A 25368-nucleotide genomic window follows, 5' to 3' on the forward strand; every position below is an offset into this window, starting at 1 on the left:
CGTGTTCTGACAATATTTATATACTCATAAAAGCAAATTGTGCATGACGATACAATTTATCATGAGCTGATAAAATATTACCATACGATCTATGTTTTGCCAAGTGGTTTTCTTGAAAATGTTAACATTGCAGTCTACATCTGTGTGCCTGTAGTTGTGTTTCTTAAAGATCGTCTTGTCTGTTAATAGGTAGTTCTCAGAATAGCCTGAGTGGGGAGGGAAATCCTCTAACTGGTGGTGCTGTTGCTGTTTTTAGGTTGTGATCCAAGGAAGTGATGACATCGCCAGCCGGGCAATTGATTTGCTTAAAGAAATTTACACGAATCTCGGACCAAAATTACAAGCGAATCAGGTAGGACTTCTTCACAGTGATGAGGTGTTGATGTGTATTTAGGTGAGAGACTACACAGAAACGCATGTCTCTTACCTTTGTGAGTATTGATGTACAGTTCATTATCCATACATTCAGGTTTGCAGTGATGGTTTGTGAGCTTTTGTTTGTTTCTGAAGGAAAGGCTCCTAAATTATGATCAACGCTGTATTAATAGAGAGAAAACTGCTTTTATTGTATGGACGGTTTAGACAGCCAAGACCATTGATTGAATACCTGTGTAAACTTGGAAGACTGATACAGAAAGAGTGTAATTGGAGTCAGATATAGTTTAATTGCTATGTGACCCAATCTAAAGAGATTTCAGAAGATCAAGAGGACCTTAGAGGAAACATTGGCGAGCTAAAAAGACAAGGCAACCATATTCACTATTTGTTGGACCCAGATGGAATTTGGCCTCCGCCTGTAACCCATCTATGCAGTGAACATGCGCCCACTGTTCCTGGAGCAGTGGGCAGTCATCGTTGCCGCACCTGGGGGGCAGGGAGGGTTAAGGGCCTGACTGGAACGAGTTTAGAAAGCTCTGACCCAAGACTTGGACCTTCATCTTAAAAATATGCTTAAAAAGGAACAGTGAAGGGCTTGACTAACGGTCCTTAAGCAAGGGACAGACGAACGTGGGCTGATGGATTGACATAAATGGGGAAAAAAGTCTGTATTCAGTTCTGTACTTCAGTTTTATGGAAATGCTGAGGCATGATCTAAAGCAGGCCATTTAAGTAAGACCTCTCAAAGATTCATGATCTAAAGCAGATGTATATCGCCCTTTTTTTTTTTTTTTTTTTTTTTTTTTTTTGCTGTATCTAGAGATCTTGGACCGATCAACAGCTGCACAAAGCACCTTTTTGAGATGTTTGGGAATGCAAATGAAGTTCCAGTAGTTACTGCATAGCATCCACATACTGTTTTCCTCATTGATCTTGACTGTTTAAACCTTATTATTCCCACAAACCCTCTGATGCCTGTAAATTAGTTTTTGTTACAAGCTACAATTTACTTTCATTTGCAGGTAGAGATCCATGAGGATTTTATTCAGTCTTGCTTTGACCGGCTCAAAGCCTCCTATGACACGCTGTGTGTACTGGATGGGGATAAGGATAGCATTAACTGTGCCAGGCAAGAGGCCATCCGCATGGTGAGGGTTTTGACTGTGCTCAGGGAGTACATCACAGAGTGCGACAGCGACTACCATGAGGAGAGGACCATCCTTCCCATGTCCAGGTTCTTCACACCTACCTTTATTATCCAAGATTTGTGTTTGATATACAGTGATGGGTTCACAATATAAATAAACCATATGCTCGTTTCACTTTTTGCAGAGCGTTCAGGGGAAAGCACATCACCCTGATTGTGCGGTTCCCTAACCAAGGTCGGCAGGTGGATGACCTGGATATCTGGTCCCACACCAACGACACGATCGGTTCTGTGCGGCGCTGTATTCTCAATCGAATAAAGGCCAACAGCGCACACACAAAAATCGAGCTCTTCATCGGCGGAGACGTTGTAGATCCTGTCGATGATAGGAAGTTAATTGGGCAGCTCAATCTCAAAGACAAAACGGTAGGCACGTCTTTCATTTAGGGTGTTTTGTTCTGTAGGTATGATGTGTGGTTGGATGACGCAGTGTGCTATAAAATGACTCACAGCTGGGAGATGTCAGAAGGTTAATGACATGTAATGGTTCCTTGTTTGTTTTTGTTTGTTTTTTTCTTCTTTCTTTCTGTTCTCTTATTTATTTATATGTTTCTTATCTAATTTCTTTCCCAGCTCATCACAGCCAAGCTCACCCAGGTCAGCGCCAATATGCCTTCAAGCCCAGACAGCTCCTCAGACTCTTCCACAGGCTCCCCTGGGAACCATGGCAACCACTATAGTGATGGTCCCAACCCTGAAGTTGAGAGCTGTCTTCCTGGAGTGGTGAGGAGTATGACCTTCTGTTAATCAGTCAGTCCATGTTTCCATTATTCTTGGTCACTTCTACGGATTTGGAAATGCTTCTGCACAGCAGGCCTAGCTGGAAACTAGGAATTCACTGATCCATCTTTTTCTGTTTCGATACAGATACCGATACATAGTCCGATACCGGTCCAATATCATTGTTAAATTAATAAACCATAAACCTGACCATCTGGGAAAGACTTGAGGCACCAGGATTGATGTAATCACACTGTATGAACTTCATTAAACATACTATAACAAATGAATACTGATACAAATGAACCTTGGTTTGTTTATTGGTCACTAAAATGAATAACTGTGCTGGACCTTGGCACAGTGCCGTCTGGGCTCAGGAATTTTATTCTGAAATTCAAAGTCCGAGACTAAAGAGTCTTTCCCCTCCCTTTTCGGTTCTCTTTATATGAAAGACAAGCTGGACTACTCGCTGATAGCTGGTGACCGGTCGAGGGCAAATGGGGCAAATGCTGTTTGCTATGATGTGTGTATGATGTCTGTAGGTTAATCTGATCCTGGATTATGAAGCCTAGAATACCTGCGGTGCGAGAAAATTCTGAAAGTCCGTGAATGGGCCAGTCCTTTGGATTAGAGTAATTATCTGATACCCGATCCAGCTTTTTTGTATCGAGACCGATACCCAGTCGTAGTATCAGATCAGTGCATCACTACTGGAAACTAACTGGAACATGGACTCTGTGTGTGTGTGTGTGTGTGTGTGTGTGTGTGTGTGTGTGTGTGTGTGTGTGTGTGTGTTCTTTATTGCTTGACACATTTCATATTTTGCAGATCATGTCACTGCACCTGCGCTACATCTCCTTCCTGTGGCAAGTAGCAGATCTGGGGTGTAATCTCAACATGCCTCTCCTACGTGATGGTGCTCGAGTTCTCATGAAGCTCATGCCTCCAGGTGCTCAAACAAATCTCTCATACCCCTGCTCTGGACTAATGCCTGTGTTTAAGTTTGCTCTATTCATTCTGTTCTGTTGTTCATTCTAGACAACACTACAGTGGAAAACCTGCGCGCCATCTGTCTGGATCACGCCAAACTTGGAGAGAACAGCCTTAGCCCCACTCTTGACTCCCGCTTCTTTGGCCCATCACCTTCCCAAGTCCTTTACTTGATAGAGGTTTGTGTTTGGCCTATTCTTACGCAAGCACTTGAGTTGAGCGATTCAAGACTGGCTGATTCTTTCTCTGGTCTCAGGTGGTCTATGCCTTGCTGATGCCAGCTAGTGGTACGCTGGGAGAGGATGCTAGTGACTTCCAGTACAACTTCTTGAAGAGTGGTGGTCTGCCGCTGGTTCTGAGCATGCTCACCCGAAATAACTTCCTTCCAAACGCTGACATGGAGACGCGGCGGGGAGCCTATCTCAATGCGCTAAAAATAGCCAAGCTCCTGCTCACAGCCGTGGGCTTCGGCCACGTGAAGGCCGTTGCAGAGGCCTGCCAGCCTGTGGCTGAGGGTACCATCCCCGTGTCACCTGTAAGTGTCTCCCGTTTCAGTCTCACTGTTTTTCTTTAATTGAGGCGACATGAAAACGTTCAGTTGTGTTATTGAAATCCTGGAGAATGTGTAGAGACATGCTGGTGCTCCATGTTTCCAGCTATGGTGCAAAGGAACTGTCAAAGACTGTGACCTTTTCCCTACAGATTGCCTAAGGACTTTGTCCCCCCCCCTTCCCTTACAGAACGCCCAGTCACATTTAAGGCATCCTGACTGCCTCACTGTGGTTCAGAAAATGTCAAGGGTATATGGTGTCCTGAGAGGAAGTGTACTGTGGTTACAGACCCAGACACACTCATACCTTTTAAGCGTTCTAATTCTAATAAGCAGCAGAAAAAGGAGCTGTGCCTCTGTCTAAAAGAATTTGCTTTGAAAAAAGGAGCTCTGATGCCCGAACGACTGAAGTAATGATGGCACAGAACAGCCCTTTTTTTTTTTTTTTTTTTTTTTTTTTTTTTTTTTAATGAGCATTATAGGGTATTTATATTGGAATCATTGTGACTGAACCTTCCTGACTCAAGTGTGTAGCCAAAATACTTGACTGCATAGTCCCAGCTAATTTGTTTTCTGTTCTCTCAGCCATCAAGTGTTTTGCGCCATATTTAGATAGCTTGCCTTTTTTTTTCCCTCATTAAAATCTTCTAGCAAATTGGCCTCTCATGGAAGAGATGAAATCATTTGTCAGAGCATGTCTCTTTAAAACCCATTAGTCTAATAGTGTGCCCCCTCTCTCTCTCTCTCTCTCTCTCTCTCTCTCTCTCTCTCTCTCTCTTTCTTTCTCTCCCTACAGATAAACCAGGCCACTCATGACCAGGCTCTGGTGCTTCAGAGTGCCCTCCAGAACATCCCCAATCCGTCAGCTGAATGCATGCTCCGCAATGTGGCCATCCGCCTGGCCCAGCAGATCACTGATGAGGTATGAGTGAACAGATCTGTATCAGTCGCATGCCTAGAGAAAACTGTAGTAAATACTTTCCTCGTTGTTTTTGAAAGGATAAAGGATAAAGGATAAAGGTGCACGTATTCGTCACTGTACAGTGTGGACTGTACAGCGAAATGTGTCCTCCGCATTTAACCCATCTGGTAGTGAACACACACTCACACACACACACACACGTGTTAGGGGCAGTGAGTACACACACACACCCAGAGCGGTGGGCAGCCAACTCCAGCGCCCGGGGAGCAGAGAGGGTAAAGGGCCTTGCTCAAGGGCCCAACAGTGGCAGCTTGCCGAGCCCGGGAATCGAACCCACAACCCTGTTATCGATATCCCGGCGCTCTAACCGCTGAGCCACCACTGCCCCTGAGCCACCGGTGAAAGTTCTGCTCAACAATGAGGACATGGCTTGTCCTGCGATGTGACTATTGCGCATGCACACATTGCGATGGCGATGCTGAAACGATATATTGTACAGCCCTATTTTCCATTCTAGTACAATCCTGCAGGATCAGGGTTGTTCCAAACTGTGATGGTGATGTTAACTAGATGCACAAGGTATTTAATGCCTCAAAAACTGGGATTCCCAATCCCAGTCCTGTGGATTCCACATCTGTTGTGCTTTTCTCTAGTGTGGCACACCTGATTGAGCTCCTTCTAAGCTCCTGCTTAGCAAGTTCCTCGTGTGCTAGGTGCGACATGTTTGAGTAGGAAAAACACATAAAATGTGCAAAGCCTGGGGTTCCCAGGGCTGACTTTAGGATCCACTACTCTAAAGGCTGTTGTCTTTTGCACAAAATATTGACACACATGTTGCCTGATATCTACAACTTCAGTTTATGATTGAATAGTAGATATTGATTTGCAAGGTTTTGAGCTGAAATATACACTGTAATATCAGAATTTCATGACCACCCCTGGTTTGGAATGAATTCAGCCTATTGTATCAGCTCCATTCACCATATAGGAGCATTTTGTAGTTCTGTAATTCCAGTCTGTTTCTCTGCATACTCTGTTAGCCTCCTTTTACCCTGTTCTTTAATAGTCAGGACCCCACAGGACCACCACAGAGCAGCTATTATTTAAGTGGTGGGTCATTCTGAGCACTGCAGTGACACTGACATGGTGGTGGTGTGATGGTGTGTTGCGCTGGTACAAGTGAAGCAGACACAGCAGTGCAGCTGGAGTTTAAACATAGGTTTAGATCCAAGATTTATATTCTATTATTAATTATCAGTATTATGGATACAAACTCAGAAGAGACATGGTTTACTAGTTGTCTGGAGTAGAAAATAAAAAGGTTGCATTTACGTTGTGTGTGTGTATATAAAGGCATGCAGACTTTACGATGGTGAAAAGCACAGGTCACAATGTCTATATCTCAGTGCCTGAACTATGCTGAAATTCGGACGGGGTTTTTCTATGCTATGAACCTGTGTGCATGTACAATATTGTTCTTCTCAGGTTTGAGTTTGCTTTACCTTGTTTAGACTGCAGAGGGCATCGTTACACTAGGAAGTAGCGGCTTGGCTACGTCAGGGGTCTTGGGGTTCACACTCCAAAGCTTTAGTGGCCTTGAGTTGCAGAACATCTATTTATCCTTATCTCCATCCGGTTTACTTATCTAGTGTAGTTGGTGTTTACCAGAGAAGCCCTTCTCCCTCCACATTCCTGAGTGCTTTGTCTTCTGTCTGTTGTTGCCTGGCTTTTTGCTCAAGGACTCCATGCCTATTAAATCCTTGCATGCTCTGTGAAATAGTGAAATATAACTCTAGTTCATTGTTCTTCTGGACCCACAATGTATTTAGCTACTTGAACTTGCACCCTGCTGTATATTGCTGTATATACATTCATTAGAAGGGGTGTCCACAAACATTTTGACTTATAATGTACATCCTGCAGTAATAAATATGAATATTGCCTTCTGTAAGACCTCACCACAGAAATGTTGAAAAAAAAACCTTAAGCTACAAACACAACAGGGTCTAAAACACCACCTTAAGCACCTTCCATGCTGCTAGTGGGCGAGAGCCGCTTCTCAGACAGGATAAGTGCCTCCTTCTAATTATCATTGTAGCTTGACTTCTAGCTTACCCAGGAGGTCTGTATCTCTCTCCACCAACTTTGGCTCCATTTCACAGCTTCCAGCAGATAAGATGTTAAGACTAAAGTGACTTTGGAAGGTGAGGTTTAAGTGTACAGTTTTAATCCCATTTATTTGTCATTCTTTCTTTCCACACAGAACTTTTTCCAGGCCTCAAAGTATATCCCAGACATCTGTGTCATCAGAGCTGTCCAGAAGATTGTCTGGGCCTCTGGCTGTGGCACTATTCAGCTTGTCTTCAGTTCTAATGAGGAGATCAGCAAGATCTATGAGAAGGTACCGCATCTTTATAGTTGGAGAAATGTTATTTGGTTTTAAACAGTAGAAATATTGTGGGTCAACTTTGTCCTTTAGTTCATTTAGTAGAGTAAAAAATTCTGTGTGACTGGGAGTTCTTCGTTTAATGGATTTATAGATGTAGGTTATTAAATAGCATGGATTTAATATATCTTATTAATACATAGTCAGTTTAAGTGTGCTGAGGTTTTTCTGTTCTGTATGGTTTTCTTTAGACGAATGCTGGAAATGAGCCCGATGCAGAGGATGAGCAGGTATGCTGTGAGGCCTTGGAGGTCATGACACTGTGCTTCGCCCTGATCCCCACTGCATTAGATGCACTTAGCAAAGAGAAGGCCTGGCAGACCTTCATCATTGACCTGCTACTGCACTGCCAGAGCAAGTGAGTGGCATGTTCTTCATTCAGCAAGCTTCTAAATGACATCAGATTGCTCAAAGTGTTAAACTTTTCATTGGAATAATGGGGCCTGTTTACACCTCTCGTGTGTTTGTGTGCATCTTGTGCACGCTTATACTCCTGCTTTTACCAGTATGTGACAGAAGTATTACTGAGTTTGTTCCCTTGTGGGTTTTATAGTCCATCACATTTTCTGATGGTTATTACAGAATGTGAGAACCATCTGTTGTTCCACCACATTGTAGAACCCCTACCGTTTCTCTAAATTGTTCAGTCTCTTAAGACAGGACAGTTTTGATGAGAAACTGTTGTTTACAGAAAGTAAAACAGAAGTGATGTATATTCTGTTGTTTTTTTTTTTTTTTATCAAATCATCTGGTCACAAAACATAATCCAGTATTAAATCCAGATACAAAACACATGTTCATAGCTTGTTATTTTTTTTTCTGCTTCCAGGTCTGTTCGGCAAATGGCACAAGAACAGTTCTTCCTCATGGCCACAAGGTGTTGTATGGGACACAGGCCTCTCCTGTTCTTCATCACCCTCCTCTTCACAGTTTTAGGCGTAAGTGATTACAAGTTTACTGTTTATTGCTTTGATTATTTGTGTTCTTGCGTTGTAATGAAAAATCCCTAATTTTGCTGGTTGCTTTGTTTCTAGAGCACTGCAAAAGAACGAGCCAAGCACGCTGGGGATTACTTCACCCTCTTGAGGCACTTGCTCAACTACGCATATAATAGCAACATTAACCTCCCTAATGCAGAAGTTCTACTCAACAATGAGATTGATTGGTTGAAAAGAATCAAGGTATGATGGTTTTGTCTGCTTCTGTAACCTTTAATGAGTATGGGCTTTTTACTTGACTGCATACTAAGGGTGCATATGGATGTCTGAATCTTATCAGTATTTTCAGATATTCATTACTTTATTCGCCATCGCTCAGATGTCGTCTAGATTTGATCTGGTCTCTATTTAGTGGATATGTGCATAACTGGCAGATATCCCACTCTATCCATATTGAGGCATTCCTACTAAACACCTAATGTTTGTCTTTGTCAGGATGAGGTTAAGAGAACTGGGGAGACTGGGGTGGAAGAGACCATTTTAGAGGGCCATATTGGCGTCACTAAGGAGCTGCTGGCTTTCCAGACCCCGGAAAAGAAGTACTATATAGGCTGTGAAAAAGGAGGCGCAAACCTCATCAAGGTAAGCGCTATGACCACTTTAGTTTACTTTAGAACCACTACGATGTCACCATCAGATTGGATGTGCGGAGCTACAACTGGAGAAGACAAGGTCATGAGTGCAAAATATCAGTCCGTATATCACCCTCCCCCTGCTGATTGCTCACCCCCGCTCCCTCATTTCTCTCCTTTCTACAGGAACTAATAGATGACTTCATCTTCCCAGCGTCTAATGTGTACCTGCAGTACCTGAAGAGTGGAGAGTTCCCCACTGAGCAGGCAATACCTGTGTGTAGCAGCCCTGCTACCATCACTGCTGGTTTTGAACTCCTGGTTGCACTTGCTGTCGGGTGTATGCGCAATCTCAGACAGATTGTCGACACGCTAACTGACATGTACTACTCTGGTATGAATACTTTTTTTTTTGGTAGATTTAAGAAGTTCAAACTCCAAGGAGAGACTTTAATATAATTAAGACGATTAAAAATAACTATTATATAAGGATGTAAAGAAGTTAGTAAGGTTTTCCCCTAGAAAATTGGTAGTTCAGAGGGGTGATGGCCCTTTTAGTTTAATTATATCAGTTCATCTGGTCTTGAGTAGATTTGTTTTCCTTGTTTGAGATTTAGTTTAGTTCTGTTGGTTTTAATGAAAAATCTCTCTATCTCCCAGGTTGTGAGGCGCTTACAGAATGGGAGTACCTGCCACCTGTGGGTCCAAGACCTAATAAGGGCTTTGTGGGGCTGAAGAATGCCGGTGCTACTTGCTACATGAATTCAGTCATCCAGCAACTCTACATGATCCCGCCTATCAGAAATGGCATCTTGGCTATTGAGGGCACAGGCAGTGATGTGGACGATGACATGTCTGGAGATGAGAAACAAGATAATGAGGTACTACCCCAACGTTTTGGATTGGGTGCAGTTATACATTTACTTGTTAGGTGTTCTAGGAGGCTTGAAGGCACGTTGGCCTAGTTTAAATGTTCATACTACAACACAGCATTGACTTGGAATATAGAATCAGTGTTTTTCTTTCTGCAGCATCAACAAAAATTACTTATTTAAGGGTTGTCCTCTCGTCTGCCTAATTTGGTCTGGACCTTCTGGCTTTTCCAATAGGTCAAGACCAAAATAGCCAAATTTAATTTAGTGCCCTGTGATGATGGTCATCCTTTCTCAGTGTCTGGAGACTGACAAAGTAGCCATCTCTAGGCGCTTGTGCCACGTTGGCATTCCCTGGAGCTGAGAACCTACATTCAAAAAAAAAAAAAAAAAGGATCTGTTTAACATACTGTAAATTCAGGTGGCTTCCTTTCTGTTCACTGTTTTCCAGAGTAATGTTGATCCACGGGACGAGGTATTCAGCTATCACCACCAGTTTGATGATAAGCCATCACTGAATAAATCTGAAGACAGGAAGGAGTACAACATTGGGGTACTGCGCCACCTGCAGGTGATCTTTGGACACCTTGCATCCTCCAGGCTGCAGTACTACGTTCCCAGGGGCTTCTGGAAGCAGTTCAGGTAAATGTGCATTGTTTACTTAATATTAACTAGTATGACGTTGCCACTCCTGTTGACCACCAGCTCTAGGGTGACCAGAACACTGAAAGCTTTATTTGTGACTGTCTGTTTTGTCTCTTTCTCTTTGTGCAGGCTGTGGGGTGAGCCAGTGAACCTGAGAGAGCAGCACGATGCCCTTGAGTTCTTCAACTCCCTTGTAGACAGTTTAGATGAGGCTTTGAAGGCACTTGGCCATCCAGCCATGTTAAGCAAAGTGCTTGGAGGTTCCTTTGCTGATCAAAAGATCTGTCAGGGCTGTCCTCACAGGTAGGCATTGGCATCATGCTAGAATTGAAATGCGTAAGTTTGGATTGAAGTTATTGTTTGCTCATAATGTATTTGTATGTCTGTTGTTTTCTAGGTATGAATGTGAGGAATCCTTCACAACACTGAATGTTGATATTCGAAACCATCAGAATCTCCTTGATTCCATGGAGCAGTATGTAAAGGGGGACTTGCTTGAGGGTGCTAATGCCTACCACTGTGAGAAATGCAACAAGAAGGTATGCACAGTGTGTTGAGGATGTTTACTTGTAACTGTTATTTGTAGCACTAAATTAATCGTGTGTTGTGACCCGTGTATTGCAGGTGGACACAGTTAAGCGCTTGCTTATTAAGAAACTGCCACCAGTACTGGCCATCCAGTTGAAGCGCTTTGATTACGACTGGGAACGGGAGTGCGCCATAAAGTTCAATGACTACTTTGAGTTTCCCCGGGAGCTGGACATGGAGCCCTACACTGTAGCAGGAGTAGCCAAGCTGGAGGGCTCTGATGTACACCCTGAAAATCAGGTACTGCCACACAGTCTCGTTTTTCCTGATCTTTCCCTAGTTGTGGTCCTTTTATTTGTGTTCTGCCCAAATTCATGGTGTTTCAGCTGAATTGTCTCCTGTTTATTTCAGCAGGTGATCCAGCAGAACGAGCCTTCAGAGCCAGAGCCACCATGCAGCTCACGCTACAGGCTTGTGGGAGTGCTGGTGCACTCGGGCCAGGCCAGCGGAGGCCACTACTACTCTTACATCATCCAGAGGAATGGCAGTGGCGGAGAGGGCGAGAGGAACCGCTGGTACAAGTTTGACGACGGGGACGTCACAGAATGCAAGATGGATGACGACGAGGAGATGAAGAACCAGTGCTTCGGGGGCGAGTACATGGGTGAAGTGTTTGACCACATGATGAAGCGCATGTCTTACCGCCGGCAGAAGCGCTGGTGGAACGCCTACATCCTGTTCTACGAGCGTATGGACTCATTGGACAAGGACAGCGAGCTGGTCAAGTACATCTCAGAGCTCACTCTGAGCAGCAAGCCGCACCAGGTGAAGATGCCCTCGGCCATCGAGTGCAGCGTGCGCAAGCAGAACGTGCAGTTCATGCACAGTCGCATGCAGTACAGCCTGGAGTACTTCCAGTTCATCAAGAAACTGCTGACCTGTAACAGTGTCTATCTGAACCCACCTCCAGGTAAAGCAGTCCTCTCTAATTTCAAGTGCTATACAGAAGTACATCAGGATACGTTTTTAGAACATATTCGTGTCGGTACATGACGTGAGTAAGGGATATAAACCAGTCCTCTGTGTCTGCAGAGTTTGAAACTTGATTAATCTGTAGTCAAAACAAAAATGTGGGACAGATAGTGGGGTTGTTTCTGTGTAGGTTGAGCTTGTGAATGAGCATTATGTCATCAGAATTTCAGGAGACAAATAGAAATGCTCCACAAATACTTAATACAATTAAAAGATTTTATTAAGTATTTGTGGAGCATTTCTATTTGTCTCCTAAAATCATTGACTTTAATGAAATAATAGGAAGACTACATTAGACACTCTGAGAAAATTGGTCAACATTCTCAGACGTTCCCTTACACATAAATGGCGACTTCGGTCACAGCCAAGGTTTTTATGTGGCTATGACGATTCATAGCCCATATCTGTGCTGTTGTATACAATAGCTTATTTAAGGCCACCAGAAACTTTGGTCCGAAAGTTCTTTTGAAACTACTATTTTTTTTTTTTAATTATTATTATTATTTGTTTTTTTTTTTTGGTTTAAATGTTTAAATGGTGTACACTATAGGCAAGTATTCACTCACTCACTTGATTTGGGTTATATATAATACACATAATTGAGTCTCTCTGTTTTGTTAGTTAGTATAATATAGCAGCATAGATCTCGATCTTTACACAGTCTGTAAAACAGTACTGACATGACCGACTTAAAGCGACATCATCAAGTAAATTGACCTTCAAATAACAGCTTCAAAATCATTTTGATTCTCAGTCATTGCCACTTCAGGCTCTGTACTGTATAACTTTAGTGAAGCCACACAAGACCTCTTTCAAGAACTGTAACTGTGTTACAAAAGTAATATTTGTGTAAAATTCTGTAAGATTGATCTACCGATTTAAAAAAAGCACATGCTTTTTTTAACTTTCAGATGCCAGTTAATGTATCTTTCAGCTGGTCAACGAACGCACATGTGCAGCTGTCTATTAAATTTTTTTAGTGATGTAACGGTAGTGGTTACACTCCACAACTGTATGGGGAGCTCAGCATAGAAAATTCCATTTCTCGCATAATGCTGCTTTAAATGTTACTACAATCCAGGAGATACTCTGATAATTCTTACTTTACCTCTCTTCCCCATGTAAGACTTGATCGTTTTGGACGGTCAGTAGTTTAGGTACAGGAGCCTCTTGCATTAAGTGTATAGGTCCTGCATGCATTTTTATGAAGGCTATTAGTTTTCTGTTTACAACTTACCATGACAAATGAAGCAGAACACCTCAACTAAGGTGACAAATGAAGTCAACAGACAGAATGTAAATGAACAAGAGGTAATTCTTTGCTGTTCCTGTGATTTGAATGTTAATTAAGTTGATTATCTCTGTGTTAATCAGTTGATGATGACAGCTGGTGTGGAAATGTCCTGTGGTTTTGAGGTCATGCATACCAATCAGGGAATACTTTTTACCTGGATTCATTTCTTTCTTAATTAGGCCAAGACCATCTATTACCCGAAGCCGAAGAAATGGCCATGATTAGCATTCAACTCGCTGCTAGATTTCTCTTCAGCACAGGATTCCACACCAAGAAAGTTGTCCGTGGCCCTGCCAGTGACTGGTACGTGTATAAACCAGGTGGCTTCTTCTTTATAGATGGTTGAATTTTTCCTGAAGGGTCTTTAAATTCAATATAATCACATCAAATCTCTTCCCAGGTATGATGCCCTGTGCGTTTTGCTTCGGCACAGCAAGAATGTACGTTGCTGGTTTGCACACAATGCCCTCTTTGCCTACGCAAACCGCTTCTCAGAATACCTGCTCGAGTGCCCCAGTGCTGAGGTTCGGGGAGCCTTTTCCAAGCTCATAGTATTTATTGCACATTTCTCTCTGCAAGACGGACCCTACCCGTCACCGGTTGCCTCGCCAGGGCCGTCCAGTCAGGTGAGCTTGTAGAGTGCAGGGTGAAATGAATGCTGAAATGTATATCATTCTGTTTATGATGCTCATGATTTCTTTCTTGCGCTCGGAATAGGGCTGTGATAACCTGAGCCTGAGTGACCACTTGTTTCGAGCGGTACTCAACCTCTTACGGAGAGAAGTTTCAGAACATGGGCGCCACTTGCAGCAGTACTTCAACCTCTTCGTCATGTATGCCAACCTAGGTAAGGTACCTGCACTTTCATGTAGAAAAGCATCATTTTGAATAGAAGGAGGACAGCATTTAAGCTGCATTTCCAGCACAGACTTGAAGCTAATGGCTAGGAATGGCTTCAGGATGAAGTACATTGTACATCACTCATGCAGTCAAACAGCATCTATTATGTCGTCCTGTGCTTGGGATTTAAAGCCCAAAGCACTGAAACCTTGGACAGTTCTGCTACATGGGAAGCCAGTTGTTACATTTTTTACGTCAATATAAAGGTCATTGCATACTTTAGGCTAATATGCATCATAACAATATCATATCACCTGCCCCTAGAACCACCTTTTTTGGCCACCCTGCCCCAAACAGAGACAGTCAGTTTTATCCATACCTTTGTGTTACCTCTAATCTTGTCTGTTTCGGTCGTCTCCCGCAGGCTTGGCGGAGAAGACCCAGCTGTTGAAACTTAGCGTGCCAGCCACATTCATGCTGGTGGCTCTGGACGAGGGCCCGGGCCCTCCCATTAAGTACCAGTATGCTGAGCTTGGAAAGCTGTATACAGTGGTGTCGCAACTGGTGCGCTGCTGCGATGTAGCATCCCGAATGCAGTCCTCAATTAATGGTGAGTGTCCTCTAACTTGTGGTTTCTGAGCTCCAGTCCTGTGAGATCATTGTTAGTTGTTGCCCAATGATGATTTACATCCTTGCTCAGTGTCTGTGACTGACAAACGCAGCCATCTCTAGGCTGCCTCGTTGGCATTGCCTAGAGCTGAGGGCCTAAATATAGTATGAATTCTTATTTATTGGATAGACCAAACTCTTGCAGTCCGCATACTGAAACACATATGCATTTCCATTATTAAAAAAAACGTTATTTTTTGGTTTCCAAACAGGTAACCCTCCTCTTCCGAATCCATATGGTGATCCCAGCCTGACGCAGCCTATAATGCCACTGCAGCAGTTGGTAGCTGAGATCCTGTTTGTACGCACCAGCTATGTGAAGAAGATCATTGAGGACTGTAGCAACTCAGAGGAGACCATCAAACTGCTGCGCTTCTGCTGCTGGGAGAACCCTCAGTTCTCCTCCACTGTGCTCAGTGAGCTACTGTGGCAGGTACGGAGGCAAAAACGAACTTTCCGTTACTGTTAATGAATTGAATATGGTGGTATGAAAATAGAATGGCGCACCTGGTCAAATGTTCTTTTGAGTTTGAGTGAATACAAAGAACACACTTCTGCACAGTATAATAAACATGGCTTATAGCTCATGGAAATCAGAACTCCGCTATCTCAAATCATTAAAATATTTCAGGAGATCAAACACAAAACTATGGACAGTACAGAAATGCCCAACTTTTTCCTGATTTATACACTTTTACCACTAATTACTGCATCAGTGCGGCATGGCATGAAGACAATTAGCTTGGGTCCAGACTTTACACCTTGGGTTCTGTACCTCTCCACTCTTCCTCCAGACTCTTCCTCCTCCTCCATTTCCAAATGAAATGCAAAAATTACTTTTATCTGAAAAGAGGACTTTGGCGCACTGAGCAACAGTCCAGTTCTTTTTTTGTGCTTCTGACTGACATGTCTGGTTCAGGAGTGATTTAATATTAGGAACACAGCACTTGTAGCCCCTTTCCTGGAGACGTCTGTGTGGGTGCTGGCTCTTGATGCACTGACGACAGCCTGGACTTTTCATGACAATCTTCCCAAGGCTGTGGTCATCCCTGTTGCTTGTGCACATTTTCCTAGCACATGTTCTCCTTCTGGTTCACTTTCTATCCATATGCTTTTATACAGCACTCTGAGAACAGCCAGTCTTTTCAGTGGTGACCTCCTGTGGCTTACCCTCCTTGTGAAGGGTGTCTGTGATCGTCTTCTGGACGGCTGTTTCGTGTGCTGAGAGACCATATTTATACTGTTTGAAAAGTAATTTACTCCAAATGAAGTCCAAAAATATTCTAATAATCTGATGCTGTATTTCTGATTTTCATGAGCGATAAGCCATACTGATCAAAAGCAAAAAAAAAGGCTTGAAATGTCACTGTGTGTAATGAATATAAAATCACAATTTACCTTTTTAATTAAATTAAGAATAAAAACTATTTTTGGCTTCATTTTTGTTTTTAGATGTGCCATAAAATAAATACAGCAAAATAAAGTGAGTTGAACAGTGATGCCCAAATATTTATTATATGTTGCGCTGTCCAAACAAAACCATGATACAGGATGCAAAAAAATGCTTTACATTTTTATAATAATAATAAATAATAATGATGATGATGATGATAATTATGTTTTTTAGCTAATTGATTACAATTGAAATTTTTTTACAAGAACATACTTTTTTTTTTTAAAGAATTTTGGGCACTTTAACATGTACACAAGGGGTATATTGAATACAAGCTGATGTATTCAAAAATAGAAAAAACATGGCTTTGACCGCAACTATATAAACATACATTCTCCTAAAGGCTTTTCTCTGGACATGAATTGCTATTTGCTTACTTATAGACTCTGTATGACCTTTTGATATTTTAAATGAATTTTTATTTTTTTTAAGGTTGCCTATTCCTACACATATGAGCTAAGGCCTTACCTGGACTTGCTGCTACAGATCTTACTCATTGAGGACTCCTGGCAAACCCATAGGTCAGGCCATGTTTCCAAATGGTCATTTCTTGACTAACATGTAGATTTAACACGTTAAAAATCTCTTATAATTTCCTTTGTCATCCACCAGGATACACAATGTGTTGAAGGGTATTCCAGATGACCGTGACGGGCTGTTTGACACCATCCAGCGCTCTAAAAACCACTACCAGAAGAGAGCTTACCAGTGCATCAAGTGCATGGTGGCTTTGTTCAGCAACTGCTCCGTGGCTTATCAGATTCTTCAGGTACAACAGACACCTAGGAGATGGAGACCACGCATATGTGCTCCTCTATTTCAGGGCTGTAGAAATACATTTGTGATCATGCTCTCATTACCATGGCTATCTGTTGTTTGTGCCTGCAGAGTAATGGGGACCTGAAGCGAAAGTGGACATGGGCAGTAGAGTGGCTCGGTGATGAACTGGAGCGCAGGCCATACACTGGTAATGCCCAGTACACCTATAACAATTGGTCTCCTCCTGTCCAAAGCAACGAGACCTCCAATGGTTACTTCCTTGAGCGCTCCCACAGTGCCCGCATGACCTTAGCCAAGGCCTGCGAGCTATGCCCAGAGGAGGTAGGGGAAATCACAACACCCTCATCAGCCATAATGGCTGTAGCATGCTCTGTGTAGCTTAAATTGTAACAGTATATTTTATATCTACATTTAAGACTGGAGATAGGAGCCCAAGAATGGTTAGAAATTGTTAGTTTTGGTTTTATGTATATTTTAACACGGATTGGTTAAAAATATGCCTAATTTGCACAAATTCTCATAATCTTAGAATTGTTTTAGTGGGTAATTTCTCTTAACATGATCCATTAATGTTTATTTTTGAGAAATCTACAGTGAACAATTTGGATACCAAATTATTTAATGGAGAAAAGAATTAGAGATCCTGTTTATGAAATGATAAATGCATTTGGTTGTACATTTGACATGTATTTAACTATAGATAGGGCTTTGAGTTTTCGACAATTTTAATTTCCAGATTTAATCATTTCATTTAATTTCCAATTTTTCTTTCCCAGTCAAAGTGTACGTATATTTTGCTGTTGCCGTTTGTATAAATGAGTAGTTCTATTTACTGTGTTTCCATTACTGTTTGATTGATTTTCTATAAAAGCTTTATTTCTTTAATTTGCTAAACTTTGGCCTTTTCAGTTTAGCTTAATGGATGGCCGTTTGACTATGTTCCAATGTTTCCAAACGTAGAGCCAGATTGACATCGTTTAACACTTGTACAGTGAACAGTATGCATTATTAACTGCCATTTCAAACTAGTGTCACTTAATGAAGCACGAGGTGGTGTCTGAAGAGGACGCAGGCCGGAAGCCGTCCTCGCCACAGCAGCTTTTGCCAGGGGAAGTGACAGGCCAGCAGCAGCACACTGTAAGATTCGTATGCCCCGGCCACACTGGTGCCATCTGCGTAACCTCTTGGTGTTCACAGGGCATGGTGTAGCCAAATCCATTACCTTCTCCCTCTAGCAAGCAGAAACCACAGCTCTTTTAATTAACTGTTATCTCTTGTCCTCATCTAAATGTTTTTTGGAACTCAGCCTGTTTCTTCCTCCCTGACTCCAAGTCTTAATGTGTCGCACACAAAGAGATCGAAAACTCTAAGCCTTGGCTATAGTGTACTTTAATGACTGTCCTGTAAAACTCTGTCAAGTGTGTGTTCAGGTGTTTTTGTTGTACTGTTTTTGTGTGGTTGGGGAAAGATTTTGTTCTGCTGTCTAATAGAACTGAAATCGGACCCAAACTATACAGAAACTTGCATGACAAAGTCTTTATTAGTGTGTTTAATCGATTTACTTCACACCATTTTTGTTTCGGCTAGGTCAGTAATGCCTTTCGTACAGACTCGTTTCGCATGAAAGAGAAGTGGCTTGTTAAGTTTTAGCTGCCTCTTTTTTTTAAAATTTATTTATTTATTTATTTATTTATTTTTAATCAGTGCGTTACTTTATACTCAAAGTTGCTTGCGTGTTTAATTACTCCTGTTAATGTTTATCGTCCAGTGCAGTGTTTTGTGTGTGCTGTGTATATACCCTCTTTATGTCTTCTTGTCTGCCATTGGATTCCTGTGTTTCAAAATAGCCTTGGATCTCTTGGAAGTCTAGTGGTTTTACTATTCAGCCCTAAAACACACTTCAACATACTTTCAGTACAGTAAACAAACGTGTATAAGTTTTTAAAGAAATTTTAGGCTACTGAAAAATACGCGGATCATTGCTGCCATGTTTTTTAAAAAAAAATAATAATAATAATAATTAACAAATGGCAATTTTGCAGTAGAATTGACTCTTAACTTTTAATGGAAGACAAAGTAAAAAGATTTCATTCCAAGTCATTTCTGAGCTTTTCTATTGGTTCATTTATCATGACCTCTTGATCTAATGTAAAGAACAACTGCTGAAGTCGTGTTATGTCAAAATGAAAATCTCATTTAAAAATAAATAAATACATAAATAAAAAATTGCATGGCGGCAATGGTACACTAAATGGCTTTTTGGGGATTCTTTTTTGGCTTAGTGCTTGAACTTGTCTCCACATACACATAAATATGCTTAGTCTGCAAGTCTTCATTTAAACTAGAGTTAAACATGTCTTGCTTTGATGATCTCCCTGCACCCGAGGTTTTGATTGATGAACAAATGTTGTTCTTTCAGGAGCAAGAAGATCAAGAGGCCCCTGATGATCAGGACACTTCTCCACCAGAGGACACTTCTCTATATCCCCACTCTCCAGGGACCCAGTATCAGCAGGTAACACTTAACCCATCCTTTGCTAATGGTGTTTAAAGGTGCAACAACACTCGCCATCTTTTTCGCCAGATTTTCCTCTTGCTACAAATGTAGCAGATCAGCCAATACCTGTTTGGGATCTGAGGGTTTGCTCTTGACCTACTAAGGATTATGTTGCTAAACAACAAAAAAAATCAAATCAAAGCTATTTCATCAGTACTTTTCCAGCATGTTTATGGACCACCTAAACTTCCGTTATTGTCAAAAACTGCCTTTACGAACTCTATCATCTCAAAAGTCCTACCACGCCGTCCGTTCTTCATGTCTGGATGATTACAGATCTAAGTATGTTGGCTTGTTCTCTGTAGACTCTTCAATTACTACACAAGGCGTCTGCTAGACTGCTTATGCACTCTTAAAAATGGTGCTTTTAAATGGGTCTTTGCATGATGCGATAGAAGAACCACTTTTGGTTCAATGAAGAGACATGTTTATAATAGCAAAGTTTGTGTGAGAAGAACCTTTTAACTGGTGAAGAAACCTGTACTTAAAGTCTCTCTCTACTAATTAGTTATTATTAATTAGTAGAGAGCCCATGCCCAGGCTGGTTGGCTCCACATGCGATGGGGGGGGAATTGCAGTGTTTTTTTTTTTTTTTTTTTTATGGGTATCCAATCGCTTTAGTATAGAACAGCGATGCTAATCTGGTCTTTGCCTGTTCCAGCAGAACAACCTTCCACATGGTCAGCCATACACAGGCCCAGCAGCACAGCATATGAACAATCCTCAGCGCCCCGGCGTACGAGCACAAGAGAACTGGGAGCCCACGGAGGAGGTTCCACCTGCCCAGACGAAAGAATAGCGCCACGCTTCGACCCTGTCCTCCACCCGAGCGCTCTCTGGAGTCGACCGAACGACGAGCGAGGCCAGGCCCCACCATGCAGCGTCACTCCAGAACCTGTGTATCCGGAAAAAATCCGCTCCCTGTACTTCTGACCCTGGGGTGGAGCCGTCACTGTCTGCCCTGCGGTACTATAACCTGCCTGCAGTGGACTGTGTATGGTGTTGTAATAAGCCAGGCCTGATGCACTTGTCTTACATGACAGCGGTGTACATATTATATTAATGTTTTGACTGTTCAGAACCATCAGCGCCACCTGCTGTTTGGAAACTTGCGGATTTATGAAAACAAAATTGAAAACTATAAAAGAGAAGCAAAAAAAAAAAAAAAGCCAAAAAAATAAGAAAAAAAAGCCAAAAAAATTATGTAAAAGACAAAAAAAAAAAAAAAAAACCAACAACCCTGTTTTATCACCTGTACTCAGTTGTGAGGTGTGGTCTGCCTTTTGGCCATTTTGGTCATTCAGCTCTAAATCATTTTATCCACGTCAACTCTTACTTAATCTAATCCGCCTCCGGAGCTAGAGATGGTTGTAGTTGTAGGCATGGTGGGATGGAATGGATGGGTGGTCCTCCTGATGCTAGGCTGATGTGAAATATGGTGAAGCACCGTTGTTCTGGAAACTTACATTGCCTTTCTTTTGTTCTGGTATTAATTCAATCATTTGAAAGCTCTAGTTAATACGCTGTAACATTTTTAGCATGGCTTCACACCGGACGAGTGTAGCCAAAAGGGAAAATTGTGATCATAACAGCTGTAGTTCTTAATCCACAGCTATTTTGAAGAGCCTTTTCCCTTCCCCATGACTTCTACATTGAGTTTTGAACCAATGGAAGAAACAAGTGGCTTCTCAATTGCACATATGTATCCTCGAAAGTAACATTTGGCAGTCAGTTAATGGTGGGAATAAGTGGTTACCTTTTTGTTTTGGATTTATAGGAATTTTAGAAAGAGAAAACGTATATGCAACGACTTGCTATGCTGGGATGCCTGGAGCATTAGTGGACTGTACTCAATTTGCTTGTTTGTCTCTCCTTGGTTGAACCTTGTTTTAGACAAACTGGAATAAACGAAAGATTGACATTTGGCCACTAACGTCGACAGACTATAGATGCTGTCTGTTCACATTTGCTTAATCTACTTGAACACAGGCTCTGTCTGGTCTGGGGACTCTTCATTGGAGCAGAATGGACATAAAAAAGCAGGGTTGTACCATAATATAACTGCTGGTTAGTCGTGTGGCAACTTAAGCTAGGTAAAGTCATTTTCTCTAGGAGTAAAGGTAAACATCAGTAAATACTGTATGTAATTGGTAACTTGAATGCTTTTTTTTTTTTTTTTTTGATTGTCTAAAAATACCAAATACTCCTGCAACTGAAACTGTTCTGCCCACCATATTTAAATATTTTGCTGTTTTATTTTATAGAATTTATTTTGTTGTATTTCACTAAAAGAAAAAAATAGAATTTGATTTAAGAGGAACATTTTTGTCCTTGTGTTATTTTTAAAGATATTGACTGTACAGTTTTTCGCCCTGTTCATTTTTTTTTTTTTTTTTTTTTTGCACCAACATTTGTTTTGGCCATGGTGTGACGAATTCTGGAGCCACAGTCGCAATGTTAACTTTCACTTTGTGAGGTTTTTTGTGCACACATACTACAGACAGCATTGCGCCCTTCAAGAATAAAGAAATTGAATCTTGAAAGTGGTCTCTTGCTTATAGGCCTGCTCTTAAAGTACAAATCACCCTGTAACAAGATAGTGGCCACATCCAATGCCAAATTTGACTGCTGGAAATAAATTGTCCATAGTTGGTCTGCACTAGGCCTACCTACTAGAAGACTAAGGCTACTGCTGCTCAAATATAAAGATCCTTTCCTATGAAGGACTAAACATGGCACTGTGGCCCTTCTTATTGGTTTCCATTTATTATTCTCTGCATTCATAAGTGTCCAGAGTGCTGATTTGTTTGACAAGACTACTTTCAAAACATCAGACCCAAAACCAGTCAAACTTCATTTGAGAAAACACTCAAAACCAGGCAGGCTTGTGGTGGACATTTTATTATGAAGAGACACTTTAGTTTTCCTTGTCCTGGACGGTCTTTGTTCCACGCAGTCTGCCAGTACGACGAGCAGCAATGAGACCGACTTTGCGTCCAGCGGGTGCGTCCCTCCTGATAGTTGAGGGTTTGCCAATGTGCTGATGGTTACCACCACCGAAGGGATGCTCAACAGGCTGGAGGGGGAGAGGGGAAAAAAAAAAACAAGTCAGGACCATTGCAGAAACAGGGTCTTGGTCCTAGCTGTGTTTAATTTTTTTTTAAAAGCTATAATGTCCATCTGTCACTTTGTGGTGGTGATAGGAACTGTGCATTCTCATCATATGTTTAAATAAATCAGGAAGCAGTGTTCTGTACAGACTAGCCTATGAATAATATCCCCAGTACTTACATTCATAGCCACACCACGGACACGAGGCCAGCAGTTTCTCTTGACCTTGTACTTGTGGTAGGCACGTCCTGCCTTCAGGATGGGCTTGTCGATACGACCACCACCAGCAACAATACCTTTTAAGCAAATACACAAGAGCGAACACTTAACTTTGTATGCCGTAGACCTGCGTCAAACCCTGTATACAAACAAAACAGTAGTGCTTCAACTACTCCAGATTCAAGTCCAGTAGATCCAATGGGTTGAAGGACATTAGCACCAGAGAACACTAAACTATTCTGTAGTCCTCCAGGGATGGACTTCAGTACACTTGCTCTCAATACTACCAATATCTGCAGATTTATAAATCAGGCAAGCACCAAGGGGTTATATTCTGCTACTAGGCAACACACTGGGTGAAGTGGGACCCAAAACCGCACAATCAAAATAGGATCAAGCCAAAGCTTAAACAAGGATGGTCCAAATATTCAACTGAGTAAACAGTTTTCACTGGTTTTGCTTCATCTATCCATGCTCCAACAGACTAGACTTCTCTGGCTTAGCCCACAAACGCACATTTAACTGGACTTTAGTGGTAGACACCTCAAACACCCGAATATGTTCAGATGTGTACTTCAACAAGGTAGTGTTAAGACTCCTGTAAACAGTCCAGTACACCAATTCCTAAAACACATAAGGTGGTCTTCTCCACACTATGGGTTCACTTTTCATTCTGATCGCATTTTTGTGCTGGACTAATGGCAGGTGTTTAACTTCTGACTTCTTCTGATTACTGCTTCAGGAACAGTTGATAAATGGCTCCTTTCTCTGAAGGTCCAATAGTGCAATGCACATACAATATGCCCAGACTGTTCATTCAGCCTTCAAACACTTCGCCTTGACCAACTGTGCACAACCCTAAACCAGGCAATTAGAAGTGACCCATAAGCATTAACCACAGACAACCTGTCATGTAGATGCCAATAAGTTCATTGGTCAATACAAAGTTACTCAAGAACCATCAGGAATACCCAACTCATCACTCAGACACTACTGAGCATTATAGAACATACCATCATCTTCAGGAAGGATTTGCACATTACTCACCAACAACAGCTCTGTTAGCTGAGGAGATGACTTTCTTGGATCCAGAGGGGAGCTTGACTCTGGATTTCTTGGTCTCAGGGTTGTGGGAGATGACCGTGGCGTAGTTTCCGGATGCGCGGGCCAGCTTACCCCTGTCTCCAGGCTTCTCTTCCAGACAGCAGATGATGGTACCCTCAGGCATGTTGCCAACAGGCAACACATTACCGATGTTCAGCTGGGCTGCAAGTCATTCAGAACATTTACTCAACATGTTTGCAAGCAACATGGGACACACAAAGTACAAAAAAATTGCAGCAACAGAACCATACTGAAGACAGGGAAGCTCTTTTTTACCTCTCTTGCCACAGAAGATGAACTGTCCAGTGTGGATGCCCTCAGCTGCAATGAACAATTCAGTCCTTTTCTTGAACCTGTACGGGTCACGGAATACCACCTTGGCCAAGGGAGCGCCACGGCCAGGGTCGTGAATGATGTCCTGTAAATAAAATTAAAATTTGAATTAAGCTTTTGGTTAAGATACTAACAAGAGCCACTGTCAACTATGTAATTCCCTTGCACACATCTGAATCCATTTTTACCTTCACAATTCCCTTTATGTAGCCATGACGTTCAGCGAAGTCAATGTGTCGGAGTTTAGCAGCTCCTTTCCTGAGCTTGACATGGGCTTTGAAGACGGAGCCCGCACCTTTCCTCTGAGCCCTGATCACACGTCCCATTTTGGGTTCTGCAAAAAAAAAAAAAAAAAGCACAGATCAAGCACCTACACCCAAATCATGTCACAATGATAGAATAACAGCTTTAGGGGACTTGCCCAAAAACTCTTAGACATTGCATGGTGTTTGCACCATACATGGGAATCAAGTCCTAATCTTCCACAAGGAATGCAATGTTAACCTACACAAACCACTCTTTGGAGGTAGAAGAGCTCCTAATCATTTTAACCTAATAACTTGCCTACATTTATACACCATGTCAACTACAGAGAACACTATGCTGTAGTTCTCCAGGGATGGACATCAGAATCCTTGCTCTCGATACTACCAATAAACTGGCAGATCTAGGAATCAAGCAAGCACCAATGGGTTATTCTGCTATTAGGCAGCATGCACAACCAAAATAGGATCAGGTCAAGGCTGGCCCAAATTATCAACTGTGTTTATGGTGGTTTTGCTTCATCCATCCATGCTCTAAAAAGATGAGACTCCTCTGGCTTAGCCCACACATTCACGTTAAACTTGAGTTTGGTGGTAGACATGTTCAAACAAATATATTCAGATAAAAACCCTATGAATCGCGATGGAGCTCTAGTTGTACTTCAGCAAGGTAGTGCTACATTCCTGTAAACAGTAGCTACAGTAAAGTACACCAACCTAATGAGCACCTAAGACTAATGAGGCATTGAACGCAGACGGGCTTACAGAGGCTAGCCTAGCCCCAAACAGAATGAGCACACAAGAAATATTGAGGTACATTTGGAGACAAAAGCTAAAGGTAAATTAGCTTAACGTTAATCACTGATCACTTCACTAGCTCAGGAA

The 25368-nt window shown here is 42.0% G+C and overlaps 2 protein-coding genes across 12 annotated transcripts in view; one reads left to right on the forward strand and one right to left on the reverse strand.

Moving 5' to 3' along the window:
• The window catches only part of usp9 (ubiquitin specific peptidase 9), a 40539-nt gene extending 18543 nt beyond the window's left edge, over positions 1 to 21996 (forward strand). For 4 of the 11 annotated variants that reach the window (XM_072686187.1, XM_072686188.1, XM_072686191.1 and 1 more), the window contains 31 exons: positions 257 to 352; positions 1401 to 1612; positions 1711 to 1951; positions 2159 to 2308; positions 3134 to 3254; positions 3344 to 3474; positions 3552 to 3830; positions 4642 to 4767; positions 7031 to 7168; positions 7405 to 7571; positions 8043 to 8151; positions 8248 to 8394; positions 8647 to 8793; positions 8970 to 9177; positions 9444 to 9664; positions 10107 to 10297; positions 10430 to 10603; positions 10698 to 10839; positions 10925 to 11128; positions 11240 to 11798; positions 13334 to 13457; positions 13555 to 13780; positions 13872 to 14001; positions 14419 to 14604; positions 14876 to 15096; positions 16549 to 16637; positions 16729 to 16885; positions 17005 to 17217; positions 17926 to 18033; positions 19316 to 19411; positions 20115 to 21996. In XM_072686187.1, the coding sequence (XP_072542288.1) occupies positions 257 to 352; positions 1401 to 1612; positions 1711 to 1951; positions 2159 to 2308; positions 3134 to 3254; positions 3344 to 3474; positions 3552 to 3830; positions 4642 to 4767; positions 7031 to 7168; positions 7405 to 7571; positions 8043 to 8151; positions 8248 to 8394; positions 8647 to 8793; positions 8970 to 9177; positions 9444 to 9664; positions 10107 to 10297; positions 10430 to 10603; positions 10698 to 10839; positions 10925 to 11128; positions 11240 to 11798; positions 13334 to 13457; positions 13555 to 13780; positions 13872 to 14001; positions 14419 to 14604; positions 14876 to 15096; positions 16549 to 16637; positions 16729 to 16885; positions 17005 to 17217; positions 17926 to 18033; positions 19316 to 19411; positions 20115 to 20252 (5451 nt within the window). In that variant the 3' untranslated portion in view covers positions 20253 to 21996. The remainder of the gene's footprint in view (positions 1 to 256; positions 353 to 1400; positions 1613 to 1710; positions 1952 to 2158; positions 2309 to 3133; positions 3255 to 3343; positions 3475 to 3551; positions 3831 to 4641; positions 4768 to 7030; positions 7169 to 7404; positions 7572 to 8042; positions 8152 to 8247; positions 8395 to 8646; positions 8794 to 8969; positions 9178 to 9443; positions 9665 to 10106; positions 10298 to 10429; positions 10604 to 10697; positions 10840 to 10924; positions 11129 to 11239; positions 11799 to 13333; positions 13458 to 13554; positions 13781 to 13871; positions 14002 to 14418; positions 14605 to 14875; positions 15097 to 16548; positions 16638 to 16728; positions 16886 to 17004; positions 17218 to 17925; positions 18034 to 19315; positions 19412 to 20114) is intronic. The other 7 variants (XM_072686195.1, XM_072686197.1, XM_072686194.1 and 4 more) reach the window with 5 other exon arrangements.
• Positions 21997 to 22338: 342 nt separating this feature from the next.
• On the reverse strand, positions 22339 to 24580 carry rpl8 (ribosomal protein L8). Its single transcript, XM_072686198.1, has 5 exons — positions 24409 to 24580; positions 24164 to 24305; positions 23831 to 24049; positions 22745 to 22860; positions 22339 to 22529 (listed from the first exon to the last, which is right to left on the reverse strand). The coding sequence occupies exons 1-5, from the start codon at positions 24544 to 24546 to the stop codon at positions 22371 to 22373; spliced, it is 774 nt and encodes a 257-aa protein (XP_072542299.1). The 5' UTR covers positions 24547 to 24580; the 3' UTR covers positions 22339 to 22370.
• Between the last annotated feature and the right edge of the window lie 788 nt (positions 24581 to 25368).

Source organism: Salminus brasiliensis, chromosome 8 (genome assembly GCF_030463535.1).
Source record: "Salminus brasiliensis chromosome 8, fSalBra1.hap2, whole genome shotgun sequence".
Lineage (NCBI taxonomy): Eukaryota > Metazoa > Chordata > Actinopteri > Characiformes > Bryconidae > Salminus > Salminus brasiliensis.